This window comes from Nuphar pumila, chromosome 12 (genome assembly GCF_984573655.1).
Source record: "Nuphar pumila chromosome 12, dmNupPumi1.hap1.1, whole genome shotgun sequence".
NCBI lineage: Eukaryota > Viridiplantae > Streptophyta > Magnoliopsida > Nymphaeales > Nymphaeaceae > Nuphar > Nuphar pumila.
This window is the reverse complement of record NC_143260.1, coordinates 37533669-37552827: the sequence shown is the minus strand read 5'-3', so window position 1 is coordinate 37552827 and position 19159 is coordinate 37533669. Positions and strand designations below refer to the sequence as shown.

Below are 19159 nucleotides of genomic sequence, written 5' to 3'. Positions count from 1 at the left end.
TCTTTCCTTCTGGAAGACATTGAAAAACTCACGTTTTGGCTTTGTTGAGGGCTCTAAGTTCGTTGTCCATGGCATCCCTCCATTCTATCATTTCCTTAGCTTCTTTAAAATTTCTAGGTTTTTGATATGAATGAATGGCACTAAGACATGCCCTATGCTTTGGAGAAAAAGACTCATAGGATATAAATCTAGAAGGATTTTTCCTAGATCTTTCAGTTCTTCGAGAGTTGTTGGAAGATTCACTAAGGTCACTATATTTCTCTATTGCACTTCTAAAAGTGCTTTTATCTCTATGTGTATAGGTAATTGGTTCATTTATCATTTCTTCTTCATCATGAATGTTTTGAGGAATACTTTCACTTATATCCTCATTCTCATTTAATTCATCATCGCTAAAAAAATCTTCATTTCTAGATAATAGTTCAAACAAAAAAGAGTAATCGGCATTATCTTCATGAGTTTTGTGTTCTTCAAAACCACTTATGTTTTCTAAAAAGGTAACAGTTCTTGAAACATATAGTTTATCATTTTTAATATCATAACACCTAAAACCTTTTTGGGTTTCCGAATATCCCAAAAACGCATAAGGAATAGCTTTGGGAGATAATTTATCATTCTTATCGGTGAGAACAAAACATTTACAACCAAAAATTCTTAACCTATTGTAATCGGGCTCTTTTTTATACAAGATTTCATATGGGGATATTTGATTCAAGTCTTTGGATGGAAAGTCGGTTGATGAGATAAACCGATGCAAGAGTCGCTTCGGCCCAAAATCTTTTTGGAATTTTTTGAGAAATTAGCAAAGTTCTTGTAGTTTCAATTATGTGTCTATGTTTTCGTTCGGCCAACCCATTTTGTTGAGGAGTTTTGGGACAAGACCTTTGATGAACAATTCCATTATTTTCAATATAATTTTTGAAATCATTTGAGAGATATTCTCCCCCCGGAATCGGTTCTAAGAATTTGTAATTTACTATTGAATTGATTTTGTATTAACATGTGAAAAACCTTAAAAGTAGAGAAAACCTCATGTTTATGTTTGAGGAAGTATATCCAACTATACCTTGAGAAATAATCCACATAAATAACATAATACGAAAAACCTCCCTTAGACACAACGGGTGTCGGTCCCCAAACATCCGAATGCACAATTTCGAAAGGCTTAGTTGAAAACATAGTTCTTTGTCCAAAAGGTAAACTTCTCATTTTACCAAAAATACAATCATTACAATTGAAATTGTCCTTACATAAGGTTTTAGCAAAATGTAAATACGAAAGCTTGACAATATTTGGATGCCCAAGGCGTTTATACCAAACATTTATATCTTTATGGTGGGCAATATTACAAAAAGAGGCTTTTGGAATTTGAAGAAATTCAATGAGATAAAGATCTTCCTTCCTAGAGCCTTCCCCAATCAACTTCTCGGACCGACGATCCTGTATCCAACATTTATTTGATGAGAATTTGATATCACACCCATGATCCGATAGTTGAGAGACGGAAAGCAAATTTAAATTTAGTTTTGGTATAAATCTAACTTTTGGAATAGAAAAACCTTGTCTTTCAAAATCACAAATTCCTTTTATTTCAAGAGAAGCCCCATCCGCGGTGGAGACAAAAGAGGGTGACAAATTTTTTGAGTATTTAGAAAGTGAAAAAACATTTGGAGTCATATGAAAGGATGCACCTGAGTCTAAGAGCCAAAGAGTCTTACCGGGAGGAGAGAAGATGGTCATGGCGGCTCCGGAAACGGATACCTTGAGGAGTGGTTGAAGAGCTTCCATGATTTGATTGAGAGACAAAGTAGCATGATTGGAAGTAGAAGGACCTTCCTCCTTAGTTGGTTGGAAAGTAGTAGACATAGCTACCATCTTCTTCCATTTAGGGCATACCGGTTTAATGTGACCCGGTTCTTTGCAAAAATGGCATATGATCTTACTATAATCTCTTCTTCCATAATGCCCATCATTTTCTCTTCCTCCTTGATTTTTGTTAAAATGAGGGGGTTTATAGGTTTTAACATTATTCCCCGGTCTTGAGAAGGCATAAGCACCCTCATCCTCATCTTTAGAGGGAACGGCCAACACACTTAGATTGGTTTTATTCATTCCCAATCTAGTTTCTTCTCCACATATTTTGGTAAGCACATCTTCCAAAGGAGGGGAAGAGAAAGAAGATAAGAGAGAGGATCTAGTTTGTTCAAACTCGGGTCTAAGCCCATTTAAAAAGTTAAAGAAATGATCATCTTCTAATTGTTTGGCCCTCAATTCAATAGCCTCACCACTCCATTTAGGTTCTTGGAGGGCAAGTTCATCCCAAATAGTGGATAACTCGGCGAAATACTCTCTAACGGACATTTCTCTTTGTTGAAGGGTTAAAGCCTTCTTTTGGAGATAGTATTTATGGGACAAATCTCTTGAAGTATACATTCTTTCAAGATATTCCCATACTTGATATGCCTTTTTGAACTTTAAAATATTGGCATTAATTTTGGTCTCAACCGAAGAGAAGAACCATGAGAGTATTTTGTAATTTTTCATTTCCCACTCTTCATGCTTCTTATTGTAATGTTCAAAAGCCTTTTCTCTTTCTTCTCCCTCAAGAACCTTGATCTCCCCTCTCTCAAGGATAGTAATTTTTGGTTCGGGTTCGGGAATAGTTCCTTGAACATATCCCCAAAGACCCTTTCTTTTTATATGGGCCTCCATATTCCCGGCCCATACATGATAATTCATTCCATTTAATTTGAAGCCAAGAGAGAAGTGAGAATCTTTTTCGCCCATTAGAGAGGATACAAAGAGAAATAAATGTGTACCACAATGCGAAATGAGTCCCTTCTTGATGTAGGAGGCTTCTAAAATATAGAATGAAGAGCCGAGTCTTCACTCCAACCACCACAACTTAATGGCACGCTTTACGAGGTACTCCAACGAAGAGAGAAAAAAGCACGATCTTCTTTTCCTTTAAGCCTAGCTTTGATACCATGTGAAAATATCTCAAAAAGGAGATAAAGTGTGCGATAAGCACAACACCACCAATGTGCACAAATGCACAATAACACTTAGAACAAATGTACACAAAGGTACAATAAAGAAACTCAAATGCACAAAGGCATACAAAATATAAAGAATTTTATTGAGAAGAATGGAGAACAAAAGCTCCAAGAAGTGCATTTTACAAAGGGGGAACTCCCCTATTTATAAGAGGAAAAGGAGCCTTGGAGGGGCTCCACTAGCTGTTGGAGCCCCTCCAACGGTTAGAATTCTAACCGTTGGAGAGGCTCAAGAGCTAGTGTTGAGCCCTCCAAGTTGACTTTGAGTCAACAAAAAATAAAGACATAAAAAGTGAAAAGAAAAAAGAAAAGGAAGAAAAGTAAAAATACAAAAAGAATTACAACATATTCATAATTATGAATATGCGCAAAAGGAAGAGAAATGACTAAAATACCCTTGCGGGTTTTACAAGAAAAAAAGGAAACATATATATTTACATATATATATATAAAGATAGATACATATACATATATACATCATGTATATATGTATATGTATATCTCTTTATATATATATATGTAAATATTTACATAAAGAGAGATACATTTTAACAAGCAATTGTGCTATAAAATGAACATGAATTAGAAAATCTCATATCAAAACCAAATTTCAAATTCTCATAAATATGGAATTTTGTAAATCTCAACAATAGTTCAGCCACTACAAGCAATTACCTTATTAGACCTCCAAAACCCACAAACCAAGTGTATAAGCGACTAGAACAAGAACATAAATATAATGCCACCAAAAGGACCAAAGACACATGTGAATGTGTGTATAAACATCTATTGTCTACATATAATAATACTTGAAATGAGTGTATCAGCGACTAGAACAAGAGTACAAATGCCAACATGGACTTAAAAACACACATAAAAATGTGAATAAACAGCTCTTGTCTACATATAATGACACTCTAAATCAAGTATGTTCAACTACTAGAACAAGAGTACAAAGCCAACCATGGGCTAAAACGCACACGAAGGTGTGACTAAACATCTCTTATCTACATAAAATGACACTTGAAATGAGTGTATCAGCGACTAGAACAAGGACGCAAAAGTCAACCATGGGCTAACATCACACTCAATGGTGTGAAACAACAAACCTTGTCTACATATAATGACACTCAAAACAAGTGTTTTCAGCTACTAGATCAAGAGATCAAAGCCAACAATGGGCAAAAAACACACACGAAGGTGTGAACAACAGTTCTTGTCTACATAAGATGACACTTAGATAAGGGGCATAAAAGGAGAAAAAACTTGAGGTAAGAAAGCTTGTAATAGAAATACAATTAAAGAACATCAATTTTTCAATATACCTTGAAACACTATGGTTTCAAAACTTAGACATTTATCACAGGTATATATAATTAAAAGCATTCATAAGAACAATGGCCAAAAAACCAAACAAGTGACACACTCATAATCAGAGATCATAAAACAAGTCATTTAGAGTCAAACTACAAGTTGATAGTCTAAAATGACATAACACGAGGTGCGCATAACTCACCTCAACAAACATCTCTGATATAACAATAACAAGGCCAAAAAGGATTGATGTATTATATAACAACTTGTGATGGACAACATAAGAGTGCCATAAAAGGCAAAGAATACGCTTTAAAAAACAACATTCTTTCGAATACGCAATGCTATGTGAAAGAACCATTTTGGGATAATCAAGACTAAAATCAACCTTTAATATTCCTTGATTGTAATGAGATATGCGAAAACGAAAAAAATGCTATAAGCACTTACAATGTCCTACAATGGACAAATAAAAGAGTCAATACCCAAGTCCACTAAAGGACAATACGTACACAAGCCTTGAGAAAGGCCCTAAAACATACAAGCTTCTTTTAAAGAGTATTCAAACAAGCACTAAAACTCTCACAAACGATGTGCACAAAGGCACTCAAACAATACTTGAACAAATACACACAAAGGCGTAAAATAATGCAAACATGCACAAAGGCATGTATCGAAAAACTATTGAAAGGAAGAGAAGAGCTTGAGACTCTCAAGCATTAATTATGCAATTATATGCTCAACAAGTGCAATTCAATGTAAGAAAATGAGAACATATTACGGCCAACGTAGGCATCTTTTAATAAAAGTGATATAATCAAGAGGTTTGGAAATCTCATGTAAAAAATACAAACAAACAACTTTATAAACTTACACCATTAGAAGAAAATTCAAACTAATGAAATCTTTTATACCAAAAGATCTTATTATGCAATAAACACAATATGAAATTTTAATACTTACCACAAAAACTTTTCAAGATTCTTTAAATAAACCAAAAACATTGAAGGACCTTTACAATCCTTCTTTTCACAAGGATCTTGGAATTCTCACAAACAGTTATCGTTAACAAGAACCACTTAGGGTTCATACAAAAAATGAAAGACAAAGACTTAATTCAAATGTGAGAAATTTACATTCAAGAATTACCAAATTCATATATCAATTTTCGCAAAAAGTGCACTAAGACACACAAACAAGAGAGGACCTTAAAACAAATTAGGTTTCATATGAGAGTCAAGAGTATTAAAGACCAATAATACTCATTTAGCAAGAAACCATATATAATTTTAGAAGTTAACTTATAAGTCAATCATGAAACAACTATGCAAAAATCATCAATCTTACATAATTGAAGACAATTTAAAAAAAAACATAAATTACTATTATATGTGATGGGTAATCGATGAATGCATAGAGAAGTATGTGAATTATCACAATCCTTCATATACTAAAATTTTCAATCTCAACCAAACTTTCTTTAAGAGCTTCCTACACATATAAAAGAATTTTATCACAACCATGTATGTTCATTCATGTAAAAAACTCTATATAAAAAATATTTGTGTATAAACACAATGCTAAAAACAAGAAGTGTGCACAAAGGCACAAGGAGAACTCTCACAAGTGCACAAAGGTATACACATGCACAAAGACATGGAAAATATAAACTTCAAGCTTTTAATACTTGAAATCAATAATAATAGAAAACTCCTAAAGCCATACACGAGTTCAAGTAGGATTAACATCAAATTTTAAAAAATATGATATATGACCCATTTTTTTAGCAATCATATATCTAGAAAACAAACAAGTTTACCAATTTTAAAAGAAAATATTTTAAAACATGCGAACAAGTGAAATGTGATATGTGAAACGTAAGAGTTCTCAAGTACCACAAACACTAAATATGCAAAATACATTTTGATTTTCATAATGATAAAGAAAACACATGCAAGAAAATAGTTTCATAATGCATAGTACTTTGAGAAAAGAGATACATACCGAATAACTTCAAGAAAGAGAAGAAAAACAATCAATACTTCACCATTCTTTGAAGTTTCTTGAGCGACACGCCTTCTGATGCACCAAAAGATAACTCAATCATGACCTTGCTCTGATACCATGTTAGAAAACAAAGGGTTTGATAATGAACCCATAAATGCACACTTAAGGTGCAAATACACAAACCCACTAAGGGGCAACCAAAAGCACATAAAGTGCAAAACCCATAAACCCACAAAGGGGTTAGGCCAAAAGGCTAAAAGAATATATCTTTATTATGAAAAATAGGTTAAACCCTTTTACAATGGAGCTAAAGCTCCCTTAAGAATTATAAATACAAAGGAGAGGACCCCCTTTTATAGGGGTTACATTGAGGGCCTTGGAGGGGCTCCAATGTAGTCGTTGGAGCCCCTCCAACGGTCACAAATGTGACCGTTGGAGGGGTCCAACATCTACATTGGGCCCCTCAACGTGGTACGAATATCAAAAAGAAAATAAGAAAGAAGGAAAAAATAAAAGAAATAAAAAAGTACAATCATATTCCTAATGGAATATGCGTAAAATGGAAATGATAAAAATACCCTTTTAGGGTATTACAAGAAAAATAGATATATATTTTTGACACGAGTGCATCGACCCCCTAGCCGAGTTTGTGTGACATAGCCACCTAGGTGAAAGAAAGGGGGTACTCGATCTCTGTATTTGCCTGTCACGAGAGAGAGAGAGAGAGAGGAAGAGAGAGAGAGAGAGAAATTCATAGAAGGTGCGTTAGTCAATCGTGGCTACGCATCTCATTCTATTAATATGTAAAACATTACTAGGGTACAGAAGTACCCCTTAATAGCACATTAATTCTACATTACACGTTGATTGGATCTGGATCCGATCCAATATACAAAACGGGTCAGGTTGTGGGTCCTGCATAAATATGATGACTCCTTTTCAGCCTCCCTCAAGTTGTGCATGGTCCTGAACCATGAACAACTTGTCTTTCAGAAACCAAAATTTGTCCTTTGTCAACCCATTGGTAAGAATGTCAGTAACATGTTCTTCAGTCGGCACATACATGGGTTCAATCTCTTTATCTTCAACCTTTTTCTGAATAAAGTGTTGATCTATTTCAATATGTTTTGCTCGACTGTGGTGGATGGGATTGAAAGACATGTTTATGGCACTTTGATTGTCCCACAATAGCAGTGACCGAGCAATCGGTTCTCCCATTTCTGTCAGGAGATGTCTTATCCACGTAGCCTCAGCCGTGGCAGCAGCCATCGATTTGTATTCAACCTCAGTGCTTGACCTAGCAATCGCCTTTTGTTTTCTACTGCTCCAGGATACTAAGTTTGGACCAATAAAGCTGCAATAACTGAATATTGATCGTTGTTCATCTGGATCACCCGCCCAATCAGCATCAGCATAAACAACGACCTCATGGCCTCCGCCTGGATCTAATTCTCTTTTCTTGTATACCAGTCCATCACCAACTGTGCCCTTCAGGTAATGAAGTATACGTTTGACTGCTTCCATGTGTGACATACGAGGTTCATGCATAAACTGGGATACCTGGTTAACCGAGTAGACTATATCAGGTCTAGTAAAAGTCAGGTATTGCAACATGCCAACTAAACTGCGATACTTGGTGGGATCTTCATATATATCCCCTTCCTTTGAACTCAGTTTCTGATGGATGACACTTGGAGTTGTCAACGGCTTACAATCTGTCATGCCCGCTCTGCTGAGAATGTCCAATGTGTATTTGTGTTGAGTAAGGGTGAGTGTATCATTTCTTTTATCAACTTCTACTCCAAGAAAATATCGTAGCTCTCCCAAATCTTTCATCTTAAATCTCTGATTTAATAATTTCTTCACCCGCTCAATGCGACTTTTACAATTCACTGTGATGATGATGTCATCTACATATATTAGTAGAAGAGTAGAGACACCGTGTTCATTGTGAATAAATAATAAGTGATCTAGAAGGGACCGAGAAAAGTCATGCCTTTGTATCTCTAGCGAAAAACTATCGAACCAGGAACGAGAAGCTTGTTTCAAACCATAGAGTGCTCTCTTTAACTTGCACACATATTTTTTGGCGTCTTGTTCTGCATATCCAGTGGGTTGTTCCATGTATACCTCCTCCTTTAAATCCCCGTGTAGAAATGCATTTTTAACATCCAGCTGACTCAGTGCCCATCCATGTTGAATGGCTAGACTGAACACAATGCGAATGGTCCCCATTTTAACTACAGGACTGAAAGTTTCATTGAAGTCTTGTCCTTCCTCTTGTGTGAATCCCTTGGCTACGAGTCTAGCCTTGTACCTTTTGATGCTCCCATCTGGCTTATATTTTATCTTGTACACCCATTTTGACCCAACAACATTTCTGTTTAGTGGTCTAGGTATAATCTCCCATGTCCCACATTCATGTAATGCCTCCATTTCTTGATTCATTGCTTCTACCCATCTTCTATAGCCCGCAGCTTGATAGAACATGAGGGGCTCATCCTCTTTACTTATGGTTGTCAAAAACAACTGGAAATCCAATGAAAAATTTTTATAGCTTACCCACCTGTCAAGCGGATGTCGAATCCGTGAGGATCTTCTGATATCTATCATCTGTGAAGCGGGATCAGATGGGTTCGTACTTGTACAAGAAATGAATGAGGGCTCTTTCTCTCGTCGGGTGTACACAATACCCTTATATCTTGTTGGTTCCAAGTCATGTGCAACAGTCTCTTCCGTTTGAGTTTCATTGGTTGATTCCTCATGTGTTTCCTTTTGACAGCAATTTGCCGAACAGTCTACTTTACCATTGGAAAAGAGTTCTGAATTTAACCATGGGTAGTATACCTCAATGTTGGGGCTTGAGTTATCAGTGTGAATGGTTGAATCAGCAGTCTGATGACTCTGATCATCAAAATTCATTTCATCGAAAACTACATTCCTTGATATTTTGACACGCTTGCTCAAGGGATCATAGCACATGTACCCTTTGTAATCTTCTGCATATCCTATAAACCTGCATTTTAAGGCTTTATCCTGGAACTTGTGCCTTTGTGAGCTGTCAATGTGAACATAACAAACAGACCCAAACACACGTAATTCATGATAATCAGGTTGTGTGCCAAATAGAGAAAAATATGGTGACTTATTCTCTAAGACATTCATGGGCAGCCGATTTATTACATGAACTGTGGAGTGAAAAGCCTCAGTCCATAATGATACAGGGAGATTGCTCTCGTGCATCATGCTCATTGCAGTCTCAACAATATGTCGATGCTTCCTTTCGGCAATCCCATTTTGTTGAGGTGTATGCGGGCAAGACACTCTTCTCTTTATCCCATTATGTTGAAGGTAACTAACAAAGTCACTCGAGGAGAATTCACCTCCTCCATCACACTGGAAATTGAGAATGTTGGCAGAGAAGTGGTTGGAACAAAAGAATGAAATCTCTGGAACAATCCAAAGAGTTCTGATTTGTGCTTCATAAAAAATATCCAAGTATAGCACGAGTAATTATCAATGAAAATAAGATAGTATTTACTGCCAGAAAGAGAAGTAATTGGGGCAGGACCCGAGACATCAGAACAAATGACCTCAAATGGCCTTGAAGCTCTTTTATTAATGGAAACGAATGGTAAAATATGACTCTTACATAAATGACAACTAGAACACTTTGTATCAACGACTTCTGAACTTAGACTCGACTTGGGAATGAGATTATTCAAGACAAGTTTTTCAATAAAATGGCGACCACAATGGCCAAGACGACTATGCCAAAGTCTTGGCTTATTATTCTCAGAAATAGTAAATATAAAATCAGAATCAAAAAATTAACGTTGGTGAGGCTTCAAGGATGAATAGTTGGAATGAATGGAGGAAGGAGGATCTTCTTGGAAGATGTACATGTTGCCGCATCGTTTTCCTTCAGCGAATGTCTTCCTCGTGCGAAGATCCTTGACATAAACAGAAGAAGGAGTAAATTCAACTGAAGCATGAGCATCATCAACGAGTTTTGAGACAGAAACAATGTTCTTTTGAATGTTAAGTGCATGAATGACACTTGGAAGTTTAAGAGAGGACTTTGACATGGATATAATGGCATTTCCAATATGTGAGATTGAGTGATGAGATCCATCTCCTGTGACTATGCTATTTTTACCAACATAAGGTGTAAGAGTCAAGAGTTTACCTGCATCACCTGTGACATGAGTAGTTGCTCCGGAGTCGACATACCAAATACCTTTGTCATTTTGCTTCATGTTCAATCCTGCTAAGGCTGCCAGCAACAATTCCTTAACTTCTCCATCCTTCCTAATCTCTGCTTGTGGGGCTTTCCCTTTGTTTTGAGGATTAAACCAACAATTTACTTTAATGTGCCCTTTCTTGTTGCATAAAAAACAGGTAGGGATGGGTCTCTGTCCTTGCACATTGGGTGTTGGAAGTATATCACGACCTCCATAGGCATTTCTCCCTTGGCCCCCCTTTCCTCGAAAAGAACTTCCTCGTCCTCGACCATAACTCATTCTCGTAGCTAGTACATCTTGGATTCCTGAATGTCCATGAGAATCTTCAGAAGATCCTTTCAGAGTCATTTCATATTGCAATAATTTTGCACTAAGATCTTCAAACTTTGGGAGTTCTGGTAAACACAGTAGGGTTGTTGTCATGACATGGTATTCTGACCCCAATCCGCTCAAGGTTTGTTGCACCTTATCTTTTTCACTGACAAGACATCCAACAACAGCCAGCTGATCTGTGATGCCTTTCATTTTGTCCAGGTATTCCATAATAGGCATGGAATCTTTCTTCATCATTTGAAACTCTCGCTTAAGAAACATAATTCTTGCCTCAGAAATTTATGAATATGTTTGAATTAACTTATCCCACAACTCCTTGGACGAACAATCATCAGGAAGGGCAACAAGAACTTCTTGTGAGAGAGTTGAAGTAATGTATGTCACTAGTGATTGATCTCTCTTCATCCAAGTAACATATTCTGGATTCCTGTGAAGAACAATAGATTGTTCTCCTTTATCGTCCGCTTTTTCTTGTGAAAGATATTCTGGAGGCGGAAGAACCGATCCATCCAGATGACCGGAGAGGTCCTGACTCTTTATAAATGGGATGATCTGTCTTTTCCAGGTTAAAAAATTTGAGTTATTCAGTTTTTCAGAGACTAATTGACCGAGAAAGCTTGAGGACAGGCATGACTGCGCATGAGTAAAATCCATTAAAAAAAAACTGAACTGACACTTAGGTATGAGAGGTAAAGTAGAGGACTCGACTAATATGAGAGACAAAATAGAGGGCTTGGCTAACAGGGCACTCCTCGGCTAACAGAGAATAAGAAAAATGGAATAATGTATTGAATCACAGTAATCGAGCCAAGGAAAAACACACTAAACAGCAGAGATGTATTGAATCAGCAGAAGAAAAATGGTAGCCTGTCACCGTGAAATATTCTCAGAACCCACGAAACAGTAGTCGTTTGTTGCACCTTGAAATATTCTCAGAACCCACGAAACAGTAGTCGTCTGTCACCGTGAAAATTTTTCAGAACCCACGAAACAGCAGAGGATATAGCAGTGGATAAGAGGTCACCGTGAAAATTTTCAGAACCCACGAAACAGCAGAGGATAAGAGTTCACTGTGAAATATTCTCAGATCGAGATCTGTGATCGTGATTCAAGAAGAAAGAAACAGCAGTCGTCGTAAAGCCGAGATCGAGATCTGTCACCGTGAAACCGAGGATATAGCAGTTCTTCACTCCCAGTCGTCACGTTGCTCTGATACCATGAAAGAAAGGAGGTACTCGATCTCTGTATTTGCCTGTCACGAGAGAGAGAGAGAGAGAAATTCATAGAAGGTGCGTTAGTCAATCGTGGCTACGCATCTCATTCTATTAATATGTAAAACAAACATTACTAGGGTACAGAAGTACCCCTTAATAACACATTAATTCTACATTACATGCTAATTGGATCTGGATCCGATCCAATATACAAAACGGGTCGGGTTGCGGGTCCTGCATAAATATGATGACTCCTTTTCACTAGGCACATAGGTTTTTTTTTTGAAGATTTTTTTTTAAGACATTATTTGTTTTCTTCTTCGAGGAGTTGGAGACGAAGAAGAAGGAGAAGACATGTTATTTGTTTATTGCATGTATTATGTCTATCGTTGAGAAGAAGAAGAAGAAGACATATCATTTATCTATTGCTTGTATTATGTCTATTGTTGAGAAGAAGAAGAAGATATTATTTGTTTATTGCTTGTATTACGTCTGTTGTTAATTTTTTTTAATACATGATTTTATTTTTTGTGTATTGGTCTTCACATTGTAGTTGTATTGTTTGTTTATTCAATTGTTAATTTATTATTAATTTGTTTGAGCAAGTTACGGTTATGTAATATAATTGTTTTACAATGTTCAACATATTATTTGTCTACTGCTTAATGTTGATTGATTTTATGTTGTATACATGTTTCTTATTATGTTTTTTATGGTTTTTAAATTTTTAAAAAATTTTTATTTGGGGTACCCCCTATGGGGGGCTAGGCCTTTTTAGGGGCTCATCGCCTAGCGCCTATGAAACCAACCTATGACATCAAGAAGTTCTCCTATACTTTACAATCAAACTATGCCATCATTAGATAAAGTTAATGGCAAAGTGACAACCATCAACACCAAGGATCTACTATTGTTCTCAACCGCATATTGTATTATCATATGATAAAAAAGAGGATTTGAAATTTTAAAAAATTTATATATAATCTAAAACTTTTATTAACAAGAAATTAAAATATAGAAAAATAAAAGTATATATTCAACGGTTCATTGCAAGGAAAATATGATAATTATTAAGAAATTGAATGCATATAACCAAATATATATTTGTAAAAAATTGAAACACAATCTTGGTTCCTATAACTTATAAGTTCACTATTGATGCAGGAGCGAAACCATGCATATCTGGGTCCACTTTTTCTTATTGGATCATTTGATATCCATATTATTTAGTTTGGATATTTTCTTATTTGGGTTGTTGTAATGGATATTGGATCTTAGTAATTGATCCATATCGCCTTTTATAATTTGGTACAATTAGAATTTGCTTTCCTTAATTGGTGTTTAACAAGTATGGTAGTTTGAGTCTACTGGGATTAGTTATTTTCCACTTTTCCTATATAATATCTTAGTTCGTTAGTTTCTCTTGTAAATTGGGCCCTCTAGATTTGCATCAATTTGGTATCAAAGCCAAAGTTCTTGATTGTGTTTACGATGTCAAGAAACGAAAGCAGAGAAATCATGGAGACGCACATGAGTGTAGAATCTGATGCAAAGAGGGATAAACTATATGATGAGTAGAAGCAAATATTGGACTCAATCTAGTAGAACGTAGCGTTGATAAGGAAGATGTCCTGCCAACAAACTGCTGAATCGGTTCGAAAATTGCCAACAAAGTCAATACCACCACAAACAGCAGAGCCATCGCTGAAAGGAGCTGACGACCCTTTCCCTCACCTGCATGGGGTGAACCCGGGGGGCAATCCTCTCATTACTTCACATCAACCGGAAAACCCTACCACCGCCATCGACGTTACAGTGGACTAGTAGGGGAGTCAAGGTCACCCGCTAGCTAGAACATGACCAGCGAATGTTCGTTGGACTCCCCTAGTGGCCAGCATCTTTGGTTGTGCCAGACTGAGACAACTCCACCCTCACCATGCGCTCCCTCTTCTAGAATCTGATGCAAAGAGGGATCAACTATATGATGAGTAGAAGCAAAGATTGGACTCAATCTAGTAGAACGTAGCGTTGATAAGGAAGATGTCCTGCCAACAAACTGCTGAATCGGTTCGAAAATTGCCAACAAAGTCAATACCACCACAAACAGCAGAGCCATCACTGAAAGGAGCCGACGACCCTTTCCCTCACCTGCATGGGGTGAACCCGGGGGGCAATCCTCTCATTACTTCACATCAACCGGAAAACACTACCACCGCCATCGACGTTACAGTGGACTAGTAGGGGAGTCAAGGGTCACCTGCTAGCTAGAACATGACCAGCGAATGTCTGTTGGACTCCCCTAGTGGTCAGCATCTTTGGTTGTGCCAGACTGAGACAACTCCACCCTCACCATGTGCTCCCTCTTCTTCCTTTGTTGTCGGCCAGTGCCCGCCACCATCTGTCAGTCGAACCTAGCTGACTGGCATCCCCCCTTCCAACTCCGGAAGGGTCATCGTCATGTTGTCCCGTCGGTTTCCCTTCCGTCGGTCAAAGTTGAGGAGGGAGGGAGGGTGCTACCCGCCCCTCCCTCTTTTTCGGCAGGGCAGTGCCAAGCGGTCAGATAGGATCCAACCTGCATTGTCCGACCGACAATCGTCATCGTCCTGTCGGTTGGATCCGGGCGGACGGACATCGTCAGGTGGCCCCCAACGGTCGACAGAACATTCTCTTCTTGGAGAGGACAGATGGTTAGACGATGCCCCAGCATCGACGGAGATTCGATCGGCGATCTTGCATTGGCCGAATCTGGCTAGCCGAACACCGCACTACTGAAGGATGCCCCACGGCCGACGCCTCCCCTTCCTATCGTTGTTAACGTTGATGCAAACAACGTGATGCAGATTTCTCTCTCGAGTGGAAGCATAACACTGTCAAAGTACTACAGGTTGGATCCTGATCGACACTCGTCTGCCGACCAGATCTAATCGACCGAAGACCCCCCTACCTATCGAAGGTGACACGGGGGAGGGTGGCGCAATGGTGATGGCGAGGGAGGGCACCTCCACCGACGACCTCAAGGGCCCTGTGAAAAGGCCGAACCGGTTCAAAATATTTGTTTGTCTCGATGACAATACCAAGACCTGATTCACTCCAGTTCCCACTGGTTCGGATCAATTTTAGACTGGTTTGGATACTAGTCAGACTAGTTCGGTGTCCATGCGTACCGGTTTGTGCCTTTGTATCATGGTCCGTTCGTCAAAGGATTCGAGTTTCCTGATTTCTTCGAGTTTTTCGATCCAAAGCCATGTTCTAAACCAGCGTTTGGAGCACTGGATGACAAATCGAGTGGTTCAGATCCCGCATTCAGCGATTTCTTCACATTGGATCAAGTCAGCCTTAGAACCATTCGATCCAATTGATCCAAATCAATATCATGGCTCATATGACTACAGATAGTTCAGGAAGAATATTTTAGGTTTTCAAATACATTTTGGAGCAGATCCTGCTTGGTCTACTCTGCTTGTGGTGAGGTATAAAGATCTGGTCCCATATTGTGGGCCCATAACCCACAAGGTGGAACGGGATTGGCAAAAATGTAAGCGAGATCAAGACTTCAAGATAAGTCTCCTCCAACCTGAAGGAAATGATGCAGGAGTGGAGCGATGCATATCCGGATCCACTTCTTTTATTGGATCATTTGAGATTCATATTATTTTAGTTTGGATATTTTTCCTATTTGGGTCATTGTAATGGATATTGAATCTTAGTAATTGATAATGTCCCTTTTAGTAGTTTAGTAGAATTAGGATTTGCTTTCCTTAATTGGTGTTCATCAAGTATGATAGTTTGAGTCTACTAGGATTAGAATTATTCCCCTATAAGTATAGGGAAGATCTAGGATTACAGCAGCTGAATTTTCAAAGATTGTTATTTCCAGTTTATTCTAGTTGTTTCCTGTTTTGCATTAATTTCCATCATTTTCTAGCTATTTCCCGTTATTTTCAACTTTTCCTAGATAATGTCTTAGTTGGTTAGTTTTCCTCGTAAATTGGGTCTTCCAAGTTAACATCAATTATCCATGATGATATAAAAGAGAATAAACAATAAAGGATAATATTATATCACATTCAATCCCAAATATATATGAAGCATCTAATTTACCAAGCATCCAATGGTTCAGGCAGCAATTTTAGGTTTTCGTAGCAGAAACTGGTACAATGTAAACAGTTGGATCAGTCAACCAAGGGTTCAGCACCAATTTTAGATTGTCACAGAGGGAATGAATATAATGTAAATACATGCTTTTAGAGGATCCAGAAATTGAAAATTTTATCGAGACACCTGTAGGTCCAGTGACTCAACAAACATCCATGATCCAAGCAACATATAAACAAAAAGTTGACGAGATGGGCTAGCTCCTAACAACTCAACATCTCAAAAAAAAATCAATGAGGCCACTAATCACTCCTCATGAACACACGTTTATTCAATTGGGATTTGAAGGGCATGATGGTGCGTCTGTACTCGTTCCCGGATTATCATCGTCCATCAGAAAAACTCCTTACTAACTTGATTTCTTTTTGGTCTTCCAGATCTTAAAATTCTAAGCTTCAAACATACTAAACCCTTGTAAGAAATCTCAGGATATCAGTATAACTTAATCGCTTCGCGGATCCCCAAAAAAAGATGCTTGGGAAATCCTTACTGAAGCATCGCAGATACCCAACTTAAGCAACACTGAAGATCGACGTATGTAAATAAACAGAAGGGAACTTCTACATAAACACCCTTAGATAAGCGATTATTCCTCTTTCCCCTTATCAATACTTCAAACGCATCCATTGATATCCACTGCGTGATTTTGTCGAAACCAGCTAAAAGTCAAAAGGCAAAAATATATACAGGAAATTCACTATGTGATCTGAACAATCATCGACGCAGATAGAGAAGGGGGAAGGGCTTACTTCCTGGAGAACCTTGGCTCTCTGCGACTTATCGACGCTCTTGATGGCGTAATACTCGATCGATTTCTTCTTCCTGCCTTTGTAGACGGTCTGATAAAACGAGAACGATTGATGAGATCAATGATCTGGGTAAGAAAAAGAAGGAATTGGGGATGGGATTGATTTCCGGGCAGGTGAAAAGAGAGGGGATTTTACCGAATGCTTGCCGCGGCCGATTTCCTCGTAGATGTGATACTGATTCATCTCCGGCGGTGGTGTTTTCCGGCGACGGAGGAAGAGATGAAGATGGGAGCAGCGGATGGGGTTTTAGATGGAGAGAGAGGCGGGAAATTTGAGACGACAAGGGACGGACTCTGCTATTGTGACTATCATAATACTCAAAAATCAATGAAGAATTCTGAAACCGCCACGTGCGATGCATTTAAATAGGATGGTAAATTCAAAATCAATGATATGCGAGCGTGGAGCTGGATTTGCTGGAGCTTTTTTTTAGAATATATTGCGATGCGGTGCCATTTTTTCTAGTAAACTGAAACTTTTTTTTGTTCTTTTTTATCTTTTGTGTATTCAGAACAAGTGCAATCCCTCCTTTATTTTTGTTTTCAGTATAGTCCCTAGTTTACCAGTGCAAACGGATCGGATATGGGTTGGATCTTGTTGGTTCCAAAACTCAAATCTGGAACACATTGTAGATACGATTCTGAACAGAAATCCAAATCAGGTCGGATAGTCTAGGGTTAAATCCATATTTGTGGTTATACAAAATCCAGTAAAAACAATAAAATCTAAGCTCTCTACATTTGAAAAGAAAAAAATGGAACTGAAGCAGATTTTAATATGGATCTGAATTAGATCCTAAAATATTTATCCAAATTGAAAATATCCGATTTAAGAATACAAAACTGACCCGGATCCACATTTGCATCTCATTCTAAGAATCTGAATATGAAAATAGCATGTCGGATTCATATGGATATCTGATTATATCTTATCTGTTTTCAGCCCTAGTTTGACAACACATCTGCACCAATGTTGTCATATCAGTGCGTATCGGCATGTATATGCAGAAAATCGATACTATTCACATCTGAATAGGCTGTCTTTTAATAAATATATAAATACTTACAAATAATTTTTTAATAACCTTTTAATGACTTTAACACGTGTCACGTTCCGATTGACAGGTACTATATTTTTATTGTTTTTTGGTCGATTAACGATTCACTTGAGTTTCGGTATCGGCCGGATTCACCTGAATCATTGGCCAAGATACATGGCCCATACCGTTACTGAACATTGATTTGCACCCTTGAATTGAAGAATATTGTATGGAATGTTGTCTTGTTTTTTAGGGGCTAGGTCAAGGAAAAAACTGTCCATCACAGGTTGGTAAAACCTTTGAGGTTCCTCCTGCCCACTGCTGAGCACACTCAACCTAGTCCTTGTACTTGAGAATGCTGCTCAGTGAGTTTTGAACTCGTGATGCCACATCAGCTTGATGATGCTTACAAGGCTCTCCTACCAAATGAGTTGAGTTCTTACAGGAAGAACAATGTCCTTTTTCAATATCACAATCACAAATCTTGTTATTGGGTCATTGATATAACGGGGAAAATCTTACAATCTATTATTATATATAAAGCATAATAAGTAACCACTTCACGCAGGCTCTCTAAAAAAAAATAACCTCTCTCTCTCTCTCTCTCTCTCTCTCTCTCTCTCTCTCTCTGTGTGTGCAGAGGCTTAATAGCAGATTAGGGTGATTATCTAATGAATTTTATTTGTCCTTGTGATTTATAGCTTGGTTAAATCTGTTTTTTTTATATTTTATATGGTTTTGTATAATTTTTGATGAAATCTATGGATATGCAAATATGACCATGATTATGTTAGGTTGTTATGATATTGCATACAATTAGTTTTGTGGTTACATAATGAGCTCATCTAAAAACTTATGTCAGTTGTATCAATTTAAACACGAGAAAAAAAAACTAACCACAGAACTTTGGATACATTGTCTTTGATGTCTTACAAATTATATTAGGGGTATAAGCTTGAGTGAGTCTAGGTGATGCAGTGTATTGTAT

General features: G+C 37.6%; 1 protein-coding gene across 1 annotated transcript in view; it reads right to left on the bottom strand.

Moving 5' to 3' along the window:
• Positions 1 to 17324, bottom strand: part of LOC149820729 (serine/threonine-protein kinase RUNKEL-like) — a 52840-nt gene extending 35516 nt beyond the window's left edge. Inside the window, exons 1-2 of the mRNA XM_089983343.1 lie at positions 17268 to 17324; positions 17073 to 17162 (exon numbers count right to left, since the gene is read on the bottom strand). Of these exons, the coding sequence (XP_089839469.1) occupies positions 17073 to 17162; positions 17268 to 17315 (138 nt within the window). The 5' untranslated portion in view covers positions 17316 to 17324. The remainder of the gene's footprint in view (positions 1 to 17072; positions 17163 to 17267) is intronic.
• Positions 17325 to 19159: the final 1835 nt, after the last annotated feature.